General features: G+C 41.7%; 1 protein-coding gene across 1 annotated transcript in view; it reads right to left on the bottom strand.

The window, feature by feature from the left end:
• The window catches only part of LOC124775195 (sialin-like), a 526,531-nt gene that overhangs the window by 41,660 nt on the left and 467,493 nt on the right, over window positions 1-17,378 (bottom strand). Inside the window, exons 9-10 of the mRNA XM_047250034.1 lie at window positions 16,506-16,638; window positions 7,186-7,341 (exon numbers count right to left, since the gene is read on the bottom strand). Coding sequence (XP_047105990.1) covers window positions 7,186-7,341; window positions 16,506-16,638 — 289 coding nt within the window. The remainder of the gene's footprint in view (window positions 1-7,185; window positions 7,342-16,505; window positions 16,639-17,378) is intronic.

Here is a 17,378-nt window from a genome sequence, read left to right as displayed (position 1 = left end):
CCATGCGTCGTCAGATGGCTTTAGAAGTGCTGATGTAGATGTAGATGTTTATATCAGCCAGTATCTTTCGTCTTTTATCGAATATTGTCTCTAGTAACATCTTTGACGGTCTCTTTAACTTAACGGCGTTCGCTTTCGCTAACGACGTCTTTGACTTTAAAACCAATTCATTAGGGGTAGTATCAATGGCGGAGTCTATGACTAACGCCTTAGGCTGTCCTTTGCTGTGGAAAAGAACTCACCTTTTCTCGAGTTCTCTAGTGAGCCAACATCGTGCTGCGAATAGTGCGGCGCAGTCTTCGTCTGCCGAAAACTACTCACGTACTGGCGTCATGGACGACTGCAGCACAGCCTTAACCTTTTCAGACATGATTTTTTTCCTTTATGTGCTAATGCTCTCAGGTGATTTTTTAATCATTTTTGGATGCAAAATTTATACGACGAAATGTACCTGTTTCCAAAATATAGTTTGCACACTTGGCTTCATTTTAAGGATTAAAATATCTAATTATGAAGTATTCTCTTTTACAAAATAACAGAATCATTATACAATTATACAGTGAAATCGAAATATAGTGGACCAACAACAACCGTGTATTCTGGTGGTAACGAGCTACTGCGTACTGCTACAGTGACTTGCAGATATTTTCACAGCGACACCCAAGAGTTGGCAGCACTTTCTTATCATGAAATGGTTGAACATTCACAAATTTGTACCCCAGGTACCCAATGGGGAAAAATATTTCTGTTGCAGCTAAGACACAGTATAAGTTAACGTACAGAATTGTAGCCAGAGGTCTGAAAGGGTTAACGTTTCGAGAATAAATCACATGGTGACACGGAATTGGACGTTCCGACATGTAGATTTTTTTTTTTTTTAGGGAAATCAGTTCGCGGAACAGCGGAACAGTCGATTCAGTACGTTGTAGTATTGCACATTCATCGAATGACTTTCTTTCTTTCTTTAGATTGAAACGTGTATTCGCTCTTTCGACTGAAACCACTCTTTTAGCTTTTTACTTGACCGGGTTATGCAGTGATTCTTACAAGTGAAACCAGTTCCTTCATCATTTAAAAGTGAACAACATATTGCTGTGTATTAAGTTCTTCCAAGAGCAATTAAAATGTAACTACTTAAGCTGATGTATTGTTGGAGGTACAAATTTGAGCATAAAAGTCCCCTGAGGGGCATATGAAGACGAAAGAAAAATTTCCAAATTTTAGCATTTCACTTCATTAAATAAGCTGTAGCGATGTTCGTTAATTAAAAATCATTTAAATCTAATATTTAGACACTTATTCAGCCATTTATTTGTGTGGAAGGTAAATTATTGTGTAGAAAATTACTTCATCAGTTATGAACCAACAAATCATACCGGTACACACAAACCTGTCTACATTTTACATCCGTTAAAAAATTAGCAAATATAGTATTTCACGGGCATGAGAAAGTACACTTCATATTTACACATTGGTACTTCGATTTTCCAGTTACTTCCTTCTCTAGCCGTACTACATACATTCTGCATCCACGTTCATACCTCTCTGGAGTCGCCTGATGCTCGGCGCATTCTGTTCTGAGCGGAAACATTCGATCGTTTTGCCGTTGTTAAATTATTACTGTTGGCTGCCCTCTGTTATCGCCTGACGTCAAAAATGGCTCTGAGCTCTATGGGACTTAACTTGTGAGGCCATCAGTCCAGTAGAACTAAGAACTACTTAAACCTAACTAACCTAAGGACATCACACACATCCATGCCCGAGGCAGGATTCGAACCTGCGACCGTAGCGGTCGCGCGGTTCCAGACTCTAGCGCCTAGAACCGATCGGCCACCCGGGCCGGGTCCCCTGTCGTCACTGTTATTCTCTTTTCGATATAGCTTGTTACCGAGGACCTATAAGTGTGTTTTCGTTCATGTTTACCAGTAGCCAAAAGCATATGATTAAGTCGCCAAACAATCGAAAATTTGTATCTTATATGCTTTCTGTTGAGAGAGAGAGAGAGAGAGAGAGAGAGAGAGAGAGAGCATCTTCAATAAATATAAATAAGTCAGTAACCATTCATTTATTTAAACATAAGTTTATAATGTAGCACCAGTTATTAATATTTTAAAACATTTTAAATCAAACCAAACACCGACATTTAATTGCAGAAAAATTTTGTATTCAAGGAAATAAGTACATAAATTTTGAAACACACTGTTCGAAATATACTTTTTATTCACCTCTGCCTGAAATAAGATACTTTATTTGTCTCTGAAAAAGGCTGGCGACCGTAGCCGTGGTTCATGTATAACCGAAAAGGCCGAAAGAGTGTGTAAGTGAAACCACACAAACTCGGAGAGTGAGTGAGTGAAAAACATTCATTTAGTAGACGTTGTTGCAGAGATAAGTTTAATTCTGTTGTTTTATTGGATAGAAAAAAAAAACAACTGAACTAAAGAAATGTAGTGTACAGTCGGTTGTTAAAAGCAGTAGTTTGTCGCATCACTACACGTGTGAACGGTGGACCGCTACCCATCGAGGCGGCTACCTGCCAAGCAGTGCTGTTAGCCAGCTGGTGTTACATCAGGGGCGAGCAACAAAACGGTTGCCCGCTACGTCTTCCGTGTGGAATATGCAGGGTGATTCCGTGACGATGTTACAAACTTTCAGTGATTTGGAAAAGAACAAATGCTTCAATTTGAAACAACAGTCGAAAGTTGCAAGTGAAACGTCGTTCTAATACCTCCGACAGCGCAAAACTGTTAGTCGATGAGCTGCTGTTGCTTATACGACAAAGCGCCGGATTATTTCAATGATGCTGTAGGGCACGAGCTGTTAATCTAAATGTCAAGCTGTACACGTTCTACCCATTTTTACCTGAGCTGCTCGGACTATTGACAAGTGGGATCTTCGCTTGAACTCTTTACTGTACTGAAGTGACAGGATATTCAGTATTTAATTTTTAAGCTTTTATGTAATATATTAATTGGGCTGCAGCAAATGGGTTGCTGTTTAATTCTGGTAAAATCAATTGGTTTTCCTTAAATTGTAAAGACAGATTGGTTACAATTAATTCTTTCAGTTCAAAAGCAAGATAAATTTCCTCAAAGCGAAAATTTTGTGAATCGTACAGTGATTTCTCGTAATTTCAGCACTACTAACGCAGTTTTCTGTTTTTGTAATAAATGCAGTTTGCCTGGCTTAATTGTAAGGCTCAATATACATATGTCGACCAATTTCAGCATTTCCACGCCACTGTGAAGTGGTTGTTCTATTATACCATCCCAACATTACCATTTCCTGTGAACACAGCCAGTGTCCTCGTTCGCGTAAAAGAGAGACTAGTTTTCCATGACCTGGCCCATGCAGGCGTGTATCTGCCGAGGAGCGAACTTCTGCTATGTTAGCCTCGTATCTGTCTACATGCATACACTGTTGGCAGTTGGTTACTGCGTGGTTGTGTAGTGCAAAAATATTTATCTTCTCATCTTCAAGGCAAAATTTCATATGATTTTGTTCGAATTACAATGATTTTAATGTTGTACATGCATAGCCTAGGAGTTTTTATGTATTATCAGTGACCAGTCGCATGTTCACATGGGTAGCACTAAATGTAGAACAGCAGTGGTAACTTTGTTTACGGAGCCCCTGCGTAGAGTTATGATCAAAATTCGGAGATCACCGTTAAGTTACTGGATACTAACTCCGAATTCTGCAACTTAAGCGATTTAAGCAGAGCACGTCAGGAAACTTCTCAGAAGCACGATTTAATATATAAATACCCTCACAGTTCAGTAAATTTGCATGAAATATTTATAAATTATTTACAGAAACCTTCTTGATGAATCCATCTATCTGTAAGTAACAACCACATCAAAATCCCTACAGTTGTGAATGTATGCTTTCCCGGCGTATACAGCTGGCGAAGAGATCTCGGGCTTCCAGCCGGGTGGCGGTGTCTTCAAACTGCGACGTTTCGACGAGTGACATACTCATCATCTTCTGGCGAAGTGCACTTCGCCAGAAGATGATGAGTATGTCACTCGTCGAAACGTCGCAGTTTGAAGACACCGCCACCAGGTTGGAAGCCCGAGAACTCTTCGCCATCCCTACAGTTGTTCCAGAAATTAGCCTTACATACTGACAGAAAAACCAGGAGCGGAACTTCAATTTATGATACATAGTGATAGATTCTGGTCAAGTTTCACTGCTGTCCACAGTTGCGGCAGTTGTTTAGTTTACTGCTATTCCCCCCCCCCCCTTCTGTAGCTCATAGTTCGTACCACTGTCGCGAGATGTCGCTGTAAACACCAATCAGGTATGTAACAGGTAACAATGCCTATATTACACACTCAGCAAAACGAAAATCGAACAGAATTTTATTGTGGTTCATGTGAAACTATTCCATTTGGTCAGAGAATGTCTGAACTGAAACTCGATTTCGTCTTCTCAAAGTATGAGGGCTATTCAGAAAGTATAGTCCGGTCGGGCACGAAATGGAAACCACAGAGAAAATCCGATGAAGCTTTGCACAGATGTGTTGGGCAGTGTCTCCAATACACCCATCGATCGCCTCACGTCACTCTTCTCACATTTGAGTGCACAGTGAAACCTAAAAGTGCCTAGAAAATAGCGTCTCCCACCAAGTATGAGGACCTCCCGAGAGATTTCGCCTGATGTCATGCAGTCTACATAACTGCCATGCGTTTCCTTCTTCATGACAATTCTCGGCTGCACTCTGCTGAGGCAATAAAGATGCTCCTGCAGCGTTTTCGATGGGAAGTATTCACCCACAACACATTCCGCAATTTTCTCCCACTGAGTTTCATCTCCTCTCATATGAACTGCTGCCAATGAAGACTATATTCTGTCAACGATTTGTAGGCCGGTGTACAGAACTGGTGGGAAGTAAAGGCGGCTGCCTTCTATGACGAGGCTATTGGAAAGTTGGTACAACGCTGCGACAAATGTGCGGCGACTATATAGAGAAATAGCTGAAAGGTGTAGCTAAGTGTTGTAAATAAAACATTTTTGATTTTCACAGCAGTTTCCATTTCACGACTGATTGGACCTTAATTTTACGAATAGCCATCGTATTACGAGACTTAACGACGGTTATTTATTGATATTTTAATTAATTAATTATAATAAAAATATCGTATTACATGTAAAATAATCGAGGCATTTTAACCTTTTGCCTCGATTGAAATACTTTAATTGCCTCTAAGGGCTTTTCTAAAAAAAAAAAATTGAGAAAATTAAGATGCTCTCACACCGGGCTATGCAGGAATGAAACTATTGCTCATAAAATCTATTATGTCATTCCGAAGAAGAGATGATTATAACTTACAGTAAGTATTAGTTAAGCTGCAGATAATCTCTGAAAGACAAACCAAATACAAAAACTTGAATCACGCAAAGAAAATTAATGAAGTAAAAATATTGACATGTAGTGCCGGAAGGTGTCTATTATGTTACCTAAGAATAAACTTTTATTATACAGCATTATACACTACTGGCCATTAAAATTGCTACACCAAGAAGAAATGCAGATGATAAACGGGTATTCATTGGACAAATATATTATACTAGAACTGGCATGTTATTACATTTTCACGCAATTTGGGTGCGTAGATCCTGAGAAATCAGTGCCCAGAACCACCATTTCTGACCGCAATAACGGCCTTGATACGCCTGGGCATTGAGTCAAACAGAGCTTGGATGGCGTGTACAGGTACAGCTGCCCATGCAGCTTCAACACGATACCATAGTTCATCAAGAATAGTGACTGGCGTATTGTGACGAGCCAGTGGCTCGGCCACCATTTACCAGACGTTTCCAATTTGTGAGAGATCTGGAGAATGTGCCGGCCAGGGCAGCAGTCTAACATTTTCTGTATTCAGGAAGGCCCGTACAGGAACTCTAACATGCGGTCGTGCATTATCCTGCTGAAATGTAGGGTTTCGCAGGGATCGAATGCAGGGTAGAGCCACGGGTCGTAACACATCTCAAATGTAACGTCCACTGTTCAAAGTGCCGTCAATGCGAACAAGAGGTGACCGAGACGTGTAACCAATGACACCCCATACCATCACGCCGGGTGATACGTCAGTATGGCGACGACGAACACACGCTTCCAATGTTCGTTCACCGCGATTTCGCCAAACAAGGATGCGACCATCATGATGCTGTAAACAGAACCTGGATTCACCCGAAAAAATGTCGTTTTGCCATTCGTGCACCCAGGTTCGTCGTTGAACACACCATCGCAGGCACTTCTGTCTGTGATGCAGCGTCAAGGGTAACCACAGCCATGGTCTCCGAGCTGATAGTCCATGCTGCTGCAAACGTCGTCGAACTGTTCGTGCAGATGGTTGTTCTCTTGCAAACGTCCCCATCTGTTGACTCAGGGATCGAGACGTGGCTGCACGATCCGTTACAGCCATGCGGATGCCTGCCATCTCGAATGCTAGTGATACGAGGCCGTTGGGATCGAGCACGGCGTTCCGTATAACCCTCGGGAACCCACCGATTCCATATTTTGCTAACAGTCATTGGATCTCGACCAACGCGAGCAGCAATGTGGCGATACGATAAATCACAATCGCGATAGGCTACAATCTGACCTTTATCAAAGTGGGAAACGTGATGGTACGTATTTCTCCTCCTTACACGAGGCATCACAACAGCGTTTCACCAGGCAACGCCGGTCAACTGCTGTTTGTGTATGAGAAATCGGTTGGAAACTTTCCTCATGTCAGCACGTTGAAGGTGTCGCCACCTGCGCCAACCTTGTGTGAATGCTCTGAAAAGCTAATCATTTGCTTATCACAGCATCTTCTTCCTGTCGGTTAAATTTCGCGTCTGTAGCACGTCATCTTCGTGGTGTAGCAATTTTAATGGCCAGTAGTGTAGATTACAGTTCTCAAAGCGTTTTTGTTTGAAGCAATCGATTAGTAATAGAGCGATCGGTCGCAGTTGATCTGGGATTTAAGAAAAGAGCGGCGGGTTCTGTATAATTGTATCGAAGTATATGCAAATAACTAAAATACGCAAATAATGAAAATGGTAATTAAATGCGCGAACAGAGCTCTGAGACGACACTTGCAGGAAGTCGCTTTCCCTGTTGCTAACAGAACGAGTTAACAAATAACGCCGCCCTCGCTCACTGAGACCTCGCACGCACAGACAGCACAGTACCTGCGAAGTTGGGCGCCAGGTCGACGCTGTTGGCGAGCGGTCCAGCGGCGGCCGCCCCGTTGAAGGCGGACACCAGCGTCATGATGGCCACTTCGGCGGAGGCGCTGCAGCCCACGTGGGTCAGCACCAGGCACAGCACGCCGGGAACCAGCTCCCCTGCGCAGTCGCGGCACGCGCCGTTAGCGTAGCAACAGAAAGTTTGCTGATTAAGGCTGTGAAATCGTATGAAATATATCAGATCCTCTACGTGAATTAAGATAGCAGCTTCAGCTGAATTTCAACATTTAAACTAAAAGTTTACTCTGGTTACTGTTGGCGTTTCGATTACATAGTTTCAACAACAGTTTTCCATCATCCTATATATCGTGCAGCGCGTTGCTTTTGTAACTGTTTCTGTTCCAGTCAAGCTGTTTGCAAACATACACACAGTTACCACGAGCGCTGCCTACAGGTAGAACGCTGCAATCAGCCCAGCTACTCGCCATGCGCAGCGGAGTCAAAGTAATGTGGTGCAGACGTAGAATCTACTCCAGTTGAAAGATAGTGCTCAGGACGTATACCGAACAGGCCGTCCAAATTTGACTAGCGCACACAAATATCTATACCTACGACTTCTCAGTTAGATGAACTGTGGGCAGAGTGCTCCAAAATTCTGTTAGGCTACAGGACATCATATACCTCATCAAACTGTTAAAAGACGATTGCATGATACGAATCTTCAATTCCTGACGATCATGGCGAAACACACGTTGTGCCCCACAACACTATGGACTCCGTTACACACGGGCAAGAAATCATCAGAAGGGACGCCCCAGGACTGGGGTCGGGTGTTGTTTACGGACGAAACTCTGGTCGGTTTTTACCCTGATAATAGTAGACAACGCGGTAACATAGAACGCTTCAAACACTGTGTCCCACATGTGCAGCAAGATGACAGTCGAGTCATGTTCCGGGGTGGCATTGTGTGGAACCACAATAGGCCTCTCGTAGTTGTTGAGGCCAGTCATCTCTGTTCTACGGTACAGGGAAGAGATTCTGAAACAGATAGTCGGACGGTATCGCCAACAGTTTGCTGAAAACTTCATCTTGTTGGAGGATAATTCGTGTGCTAATCGTGTTGTTCTCGTGAACATGATCCTTGAGGGTGCTGGGCTTACCAGAATGGAGCAGCTTGCATGTTCACCGAACATGAATCCAGTTATGTTTGGGTTCCTCTAGAACGAGCTAGTTTTGGACGTCGACAACGATCCTTTGCTCTGGATGACTTAAGTAGAATCGCTGTTGAAGAGTGGAACACAAGGGCTGGCTTCACGATCCTATCGGTGGTATGCCGCGACTGGTTCACCCGAACAAAGGCACATTCCACCAAGTCCTGTCGTTGCTCAGCAGCGCTGTGAAAAATAGCTCATGGGGAACATGATTTTATCGCTACTCAATTCATTTTTAAAAAATGTGGATGCATTTCAGATGAATATATACGCTCGGCTCAGAGAAAATTTTCGTTTTCTGGACCAAGAATTTCGGAACAAAGTTGTCATGAAAAACATTTCTTTATGTGTTTAGTTGCCGGTGGGAGTTTCCCTGGAGCAAAAAATTCTCTCGCTTGTTTATCACCCGATGCGTGTCGGATGAGATTACAGCGACAAAAGGGATTTTGCGTTCTTCGTTTCAACAGGTGCAATTATGAGTGGTTTTCATCGACAGTACAGCACCGAACCTCTCCACTTCCTTAATGATGGATCAGCTGCAAGGGGCGTCATTGGATTTTTTTGGGGTGGGGGGGGGGGGTGGGGGTGGGGAGGGGGTGGTGGTGGGCGAGGGGGAGCAGGGGATGGGTTGTGAAAGATTCCGCCAATGTGCCTCCACTTCTAACAACTTTGAACTACACTTTAAACATGGCTGACAGCACCAACCGAATATAAATTTTCAATACCTGAAGTATACCGCCAACCGGTTGGATAAGTCTGTCGTAAAAACCTTGATCAGTTTTCAGTGCCAGTAAGAGTATCTTATTCAGAATGAATTTTTCCCTTGTAAAATCCGACAGCTCTTTTGAAAACAAAAGTCATTGCGTAAGTTAAAATTAATCCAAAGTTTTTATCTTCATTCTTGTCGAACCTGGCGAATCTTTTAAAGACACCCTGTATTGCTGATGCTCCAGGGGACTTCGTCGGATGACGTCGCTGAAATTTCTTACAACTTTGACGTAGCACCTGTTTCAAAACATAGGGAGATCCTATAGGCAAAATGACGGGTAATTGCTCAGCCGAAAAATTACAAAGCTTCACTAACAGCATTCGTCGAACCCCTGAGAAAATCAGTAACAATAGTACGGACAATCTGTCTTTCTCCATGTCACAATTACTCATTATGTGGATACCTGTAACGAACATACAGCAGAAGTAGTGGTTTCTGCTACAGAGCGGCTTGAATAGGGAAGCAAATTAGAGAGACAATAACATGAAGACTTGCAAAAATAAGAAAACAGTTTCTTAATAATGCAAATATTTTAAGATCTGACATAGATTGCAGTGTTAAGAAATTTTTTTTTAAAATAAGTGACTGGATTGTAACCTCGCACGACGTGAAACGTGCACAATAGACAGTTCAGAACAATAAGCAGTTCAGACGAGAAGGGAACAGAAGCTTTAGAAATGTGGTGTCACAGAATAACGCTGAGGATTGCTCATGAACAGAAGTGGGTACGAAAGAGGGTTATGGTAAAAACTGACTAAAAGAAGGGACTGGCTGATAAGACACATCTTCCTACTATCGAGAAAGTGTGGAGCATAAAAACTGTAGAAGCCATAGTAAGCATTCTCTAATGTAAACAGGTTGCAGTAGTTATACAGAAATGAGGGGGCTTCCATAGGACAATTTCGCATTCGGAGCTGCATAAAATTAGTCTTTCGACTGAAGACTACGTCAACAAAAAGCACTGCAAGGAACGGCCAAACATGAAATATACAGATTAATAATGATGTTCCCTCAAACACATACGCACTTGCGGGCATACTACAAACGTTCAATGAATATGAGGCAGTGCGAGAATGAAAGAAATGAAATGAATGAACGGGAAAAAATGCTTTGTGCATTCAAAGTTCCGCCATAATTCGTTTGGGTAATACCGATAGGCACTGTAACATTCGCTGTCGACGACAGGGAAGATCCGGTTGCAACATCTAAGTGTACGTTTTGGGAGCAATGAAATAGAAGTCAGAAAGCTATTTAATATCTGTTGAATAATGGAAATATCGATTTATACGAGTCCAGTTTCGCAGCGACGTCAGTAAGAATTCTGGATGTCGTAGGAGTAACTCTACATCCGTTCAATCAATAATGTTTGATAGAAGAGTACAGCTCACAGTGATCCTAGAACCAACCCATTTTGTATAAGCATCTTTGTCACAGAGTAAAATTTATGAAGGTTTAAATTAATTTTAATCGCTTACGCGAGACATCCTCAGTACAACGAATGTTCGTCCCCAATCCCCTCCAAACGATCCAGAAGCATTTGTATTTCTGCTTGTAAATTCCCTGGAACGTATTACTCTGGAGGAGCATTAACTCCTTACGCTACAGTGGGATTTGTAGGAGTCGTGTTTGTAAGCCGGAAAATCCCTGGACCGTTTCTTATGTCGCTGCGACACACATTTACTTCCAATCGAGCATCCCTCTCTTCCACAGCAACAGTAACGTCTGTAGCTTGAAACTGCTCATTCTCTGTATGACAACTCAGAAGAGCGGCTAACTACAGTTGTACTTTATTTTAGACCATCATTTAAATTATACCTGAAAAAAGCAAGACGACATTTCATGTGAACTACTGTTTAACACATCAGGGTCATGGTGATTTGGTAATTGTTCTAATGCTTATCTGAAAGCTTCGTCACAAAAATGTCGTTTTTATCTGTTTCCTCTTTTCCATTCCAGAGCATAAGAGCGAAGACCATTTGCTGAGACAAAAATTATAATATTTCAAGAATCTTCACTAATATTTGAATATGAAATTTCGTAATTAGAAATTTTTAAGTTTCAAAATATTCAAAAATTTTGAAAAAGGAAGTAGCAAATGAAGAGGCAAGGTAAGGAAAAAACAAAAAAGGTTGGAGAAGGGAAGAGAGGAAATAGTTTTCGGAAGCTGTATGAATGAAGTATACAATGCTTCATATCTAGCTCGACTTTTTAATAGACTTATCAGAATGTCTGCCTGCTGCACGAATGTTCCTGTATTATACGTAGGGATTTTTCATTGTCCAGTGGCTTCGAATGGGATCAACTTTCGGGTGACTAACCGAGGAACTACATGAAATACTTGTTTCCTCTAGCGCTACGTAAAAATCACAACTTCGCAAACTTCCACTAAAGTTATTCCATAACACAAACGCAACGTAGTACTGAGTACTGAGTTAACCAACCAAAACGTCCGAGGTACACTTAGTATGCGGCCGCGAACTCAGCTTCAGTCCACCACTAGTCGCAATAAAGGGTGAAACTTTGACAATGCCAGCCACTCGTACTGACGAAACGTCAGAACAATCATCAGACGAACGTCGGCCGAAGAACCCAAGACAGAAGCCTACAGGCAGTTTGTTAGAGCATGCATTGCCATCCGTGGACACACCCCCTATTAAGAACCACGTCTCGCCCTTTGTAACGTCCAGGAAAAACCACGAATCGCAGTGACTTCAGCGTAATCATTGTGTTTGAATAAAAGTATCATTTCTGTTCGTCTCATTGCGCATTTCTTTCATTTACCTTCTGCACTATGCTGTAACAGCTCTTTCAATGTATGACCCAATTTCCATAGAGCTACGTTACTTTGGAGTGACAGATCACCCGAAAGTTACTTTCGTCCTTATGTTTCGCACACTTGGGGTTGCCATCATTGAGTTTCTGTCGTGTTTTCAAACTTGCTCAATGGAATTTTTCCATTCGTTGAAGGAGTTTTTCTGCGTTAGAGTCAAATACTAGAATGTCATCAGGAATTCGGATTCGATTAAGATATACTCCATTAATCCGTATTGTATCTTCTTTTCCCAGTTTACGAATCTGTCGCTTCATGTTGGGCAATCGAAACGTCATGTTTATTCTTAACATCTTAATTAAGAAGAAAAAGAGTAGAAGGAGACCTGATAATAAGTGAATGGGACTATAAATACGGCTGACTGTGAAATATGGGATATGACGGACAAAAATCGCTTTAACGCTTTTTCGTGATCATAGCTCACAAATATACAGAGTTAAAATAAACACGAAGCCAGAAAGAAAGTTATGACGTATTAAGAGCCGTGACATTTATCATATTACCACGAACGACTTCGACAAGGCAACTGTTAAAGTTAAGATAATAGTTTCAAGTAAATACTAATAGGAAGATGATAGACTACGCTAAACCAAATAAAAATATCCGGAAATATCTCCGAGAGGATATGAGGCGATATGATGAAAATTTGATAAAACAAACAAGCGGAAACAACTAGAGAATGAAAGACAGAAACTTACTTGGTATAGCCATCATATTTCACGAGTTAAGTTAGCAAATGTTGCATAAACATATACAAATTTGATTAAGTAACACGACCAGTAACGAAGGCATTTCTAGGAACTTTTCCGGCCCCTCGACCACTGTCAAATGGTTAGTTCTTGTCACAAAATGCCTCCTATTGTGATAAGTAATTTACCTCTTGACAATGGCCGAGAAACCGAAAAGCATCGTTTAAACAAATATAATTCCATGCTTCTAGAGAATACAACTGATAACAAGAATTGCAAATGCTCTGTCATGAGGAGTATGACAAAAAAGATTCGAACATTTCTTTATATGTACAAGTAATTAAAGAGGTAACCGAGTACCAATGCTAGTAGCATATACTTATAAAGCCATTGGAGGTATGAAGGAAGGAAAGGAGCCTGCAGAAGACAGCGTTTCAATAGAAATGATTAAAATTAAAGAAAAGTAGTAAGTAGAGAGCTTGTAAATTTATGTATCTCATGATGAACATTAGACAGAGTAAAATGAAATTGCAGAACTTTCCACGAAGGCTGTTCACATTAAGCCAAACGTTTCCAAGGTATTTTCGATTTTAAATCATTGCATAAAGAAAGCTCATGTGTGAAAAAAGCAGAAAACTCAAAAATAACAAAGGGCAAGTTTTTTTTATTAGCTGTATTATAAGATCAGTCACGTTTGACAAAGAACCAAACAAAGTGAAACAATGATTCTCAAAACAACAAAGTAAAGCTCTCAAGGAAAGTGAAATGTAGTGTCTATCTGACTTACGTTGACTTTCGACCGGAAGATTGCATAGAATGTTGCAAACACTACTCATGGTGACATGAGGATAACTCAAACTTTGAAGGAGAATAATTTTTATTCGAATTTGTTGATGAAAGTCACTGGTCTAGAATTCTATTAATTTTCAGCACAAAAATCCTTTTCCATAAGAAATAAATGTTGCTGGTGTGGTCAGTTCTGAGACTGGTTTGTTGCAGCTCTCCATGCTACTCTAGCATGTGCAAGACTGCTCATCTCTGAATAACTACCTCAACCTAAATCCAATGGAACCTGCTTACTGTATTCTTCCCTTGGTCTCCCCCTAAAATTCCCCCTCCCCCATCGCCACGTATTTCCCTCCACTAAAAGATTTTTGGCTTCTTAATGCCTTAAGCTATGTCTTATCAACCGATCCTCTCTTTTCGTCAAGCTGTGTAATACATTTCATTTCTCGTAATTCAATTCAACTCATTTTCAATAGATATTCGATCCACCTATCCAATCTTCCAACATTCTTCTGTAGCGAAACATTTCAAAACTGTCTACTCTCTTCTTGTGTGAAATGCTTATGGTCTCTGTACAAGACACACTCCAGACATATACCATACTTATATACTTTCTAACTCACAAATTTGTACTAGGTCTTTTTCAGAATTGCTTTTCTTGCTATAGTCAGTTTGCATTTTATAACATCTCTACTTCAGCCATCATCAGTTAGTTAGCTGCACAAATAGCAGAACTCATTAACAATTCCTAATGTACCACTTTCTAATCTAACTCTCTCAAAACAGCCTGATTTAATTCGACAACATTCCACTATCTTCATTTTACTTTCCTTGATGTTCATCTTATAACTTATTTTCAACACACTATCCATTCCGTTCAACTGCTGTAGGAAGTCCATTTCCTCCTCTGACAGAATTACAATGTCTTCACCAAAATCTTAATGTACTTATTTCTTCTCCATGAACTTTAATTCCCTTTATAAATTTCTTGCTCAGTTTTGCAGATTCAATAACATTCGGCGTATTCTGCCTCTCTCCCCTTTTTAAACACTGCTTGCCTTTCCCGTCCTTCGACTCTTATAACTGCACTCTGGTTTTTGTACGAGATGTTAAAACAAGGTCCTATCGACCGCGAAATCGAAGCGACACTGAAAATAAAGCTTTTCATAGATGTGTTGGACAATGTCTCCAGCATGTCCGTCGCATTTTTTAGTTCTGAGTACACAGTGAGCACGTAATGATATCTAGAAAATTATGTCTCTCGACGAGTATGAGTGCCTGTGAGAGATATCACCTGAGTTCATACTGCCCACACAACGTAACTGTCATGCATTTCCTACTTCATGACAATTGTCGTCAGCGCTCGGCCGGGGCAATGATGACGCTCCTGCCTCCCTCTGATTTCCATCTCTGTTGACATAAACCGCTGGCTATGAAGACAACATTTGGGCACAGACAACAAGCTGCATATCAGCGAAGAGAATTGGTCGAAAACACAGGCGATTGCTTTCAATGGTAAGGGTACTGGAAATGTCTCAGTCGGAACGGCGACTGTGTAGAGAAGTAGCTTGAAGGTGCAGCTAACTACTGAAAATAAGACATTTTTTGATTGTCACTATGGTTTCCATCTCTCGAGCGACAGGACCTTACTCTCCGAATAGCACTCATAAACTTTCGTTGCCTGTTTTCGTCCCACCTACCTTCTTAACGTTCAAGAGCGTATTCGAATCGACGTGATCAAAAGCTTCCTCTAAATCTAGAAATGCTATAAGCGTGTTTCCCTTTCCTTAACCTATGTTCTAACTCGGAGGGTCAGTATTGCCTCTCTACATCTACATCTACATCCATACTCCGCAATCCACCTGACGGTGTGCGGCGGAGGGTACCTTGAGTACCTCTATCGGTTCTCCCTTCTATTCCAGTCTCATATTGTTCGTGGAAAGAAAGATTGTCGGTATGCCTCTGTGTGGGCTCTAATCTGATTTTATCCTCATGGCCTCTTCGCGAGATATATGTAGGAGGGAGCAATATACCGCTTGACTCCTCGGTGAAGGTATGTTCTCGAAACTTCAACAAAAGCCCGTACCGAGCTACTGAGCGTCTCTCTTGCAGAGTCTTCCACTGGAGTTTATCTATCATTTCCGTAACGCTTTCGCGATTAGTAAATGCTCCTGCAACAAAGCGCGCAGCTCTCCATTGGATCTTCCCTATCTCTTCTATCAACCCTATCTGGTACGGATCCCACACCAGTGAGCAGTATTCAAGCAGTGAGCGAACAAGTATACTGTAACCTACTTCCTTTGTTTTCGGACTGCATTTCCTTAGGATTCGTGTTCCTGCAGTTCTTCCGAATTCAAATTGATATTCCCCGAGGTAGGCTTCTACTGCTTTTTTCGCTCTATATGAATGTTTCATTAATTAATATACTGTTGTACAATTTCCAAGAATAAGAATGTATTCAACTTTTATCAGCGTTTTCATATTGTCATGCAGTCAAGTATTGGGGCAAGCTGACATTTCTGCATTTGATTTAAGAATTGGCAAAAGAATTCCGAATATATTGAAACAAAAATTAGTGTAAGTAAGTGCAATAGAACAAGAGGCATTTTTTAATATGTGCAAAGAAGATCAAACTATTTCCAAAAAATAATTTATTTTTAAAGAAAGGTTATGTAGACTGAAGCGAAGAATAAATATTTGAACCAAGGGCGGGATTTGAACCTGGGTCTCCTTCTCACTAAGCACATGCGCCAGCCACTACGCCACCCTGACTGTACAGACTATGCTAGTTTGCCTCCCTCCTGAATCCAAATTCCCAGTCTTCACTTCAGTCTGAATATATACATCATCGATGTTTGATGTCTGGAAAAGTCTCTGGAACCATACAGTTTCATTTGAAAAGAAGGTTAAACGGTAACCTAGTCAGCTTGCCCCGATATCCCTACTGCAGCTGTATGAAAGACGGACAAGATGGGTGACAAGTAGGCTGTATGACTCGCTGGTACGGTACCTGCTGAGCAGCGAGATAGGCGACTTACCGAGGGTGGTGGAGATCTTGCGCACGGCGGTGAGGGAGAAGGAGCCGGAGGCGAGCATCCGGTCGGCCATCCAGGAGAAGACCAGCGCGGCCAGGAAGCGGCTCACGTTGGGCAGCCCGGACACCAGCCCGTTCTGCCGGCACACCACACAGCACAGTTACACCACGTGTACCATTCCACTAGCAGTAGTCCGTTATCGACGTGGCCACAAAGAGAGAGATCTCTAAATCTACGTAAAAAAAGCTTCCAAAATAGAAACTTTACTGTCCAGATTGCAGCTGATAAATATCTTGATTAGTAATTTGAGCAAAGTTATATTGCCACCTTCAGATCATTGGATACATGAAACTTCCTGACAGATTAAAACTGTGTGCCAAACCGAGACTACAACTCGGCAACTTTGCCTTTCGCGGGTAAGCGCTCTGTCAACTGAGCTACCCAAGCACGACTCACGCCCGTCTCCTGCAAATGTTCGCAGGAGAGCTTCTGTGAAATCTGGAAGGTAGCAGACGAGGTACTGGCAGGAGTAAAGCTGTGAGGAGGGGGCGTGAGTCGTGCTTGGGTAGCTCAATTGGTAGAGTGGTTGACCGCGAAAGGCAAAATTCCCGAGTTCGAGTCTCGGTCCGGCACACAGTTTTAATCTGTCAGGAAGTTTCATATCAGCGCACATTCCGCTGCAGAGTGAAAATCTCGTTCTGGAAATACGTGATTTATAAAGCCCCTATGTATGGCACAATGCCGTATGGCCATTGAAAACATTGAAGTAATCTCGCAGAAAAGACATTCCCATACAACAATAATAAGTAAACCTGTCAAAGTGATACACTTCGATTTTGATTGGCTTTGAATATGTTGTACTGTAGAGAAAGATAA

The sequence above is a fragment of the Schistocerca piceifrons genome, chromosome 2 (assembly GCF_021461385.2).
Source record: "Schistocerca piceifrons isolate TAMUIC-IGC-003096 chromosome 2, iqSchPice1.1, whole genome shotgun sequence".
NCBI classification, from domain to species: domain Eukaryota; kingdom Metazoa; phylum Arthropoda; class Insecta; order Orthoptera; family Acrididae; genus Schistocerca; species Schistocerca piceifrons.
The sequence above is the reverse complement of the archived record's forward strand: the minus strand, read 5'-3'. Positions and strand labels throughout refer to the sequence as shown.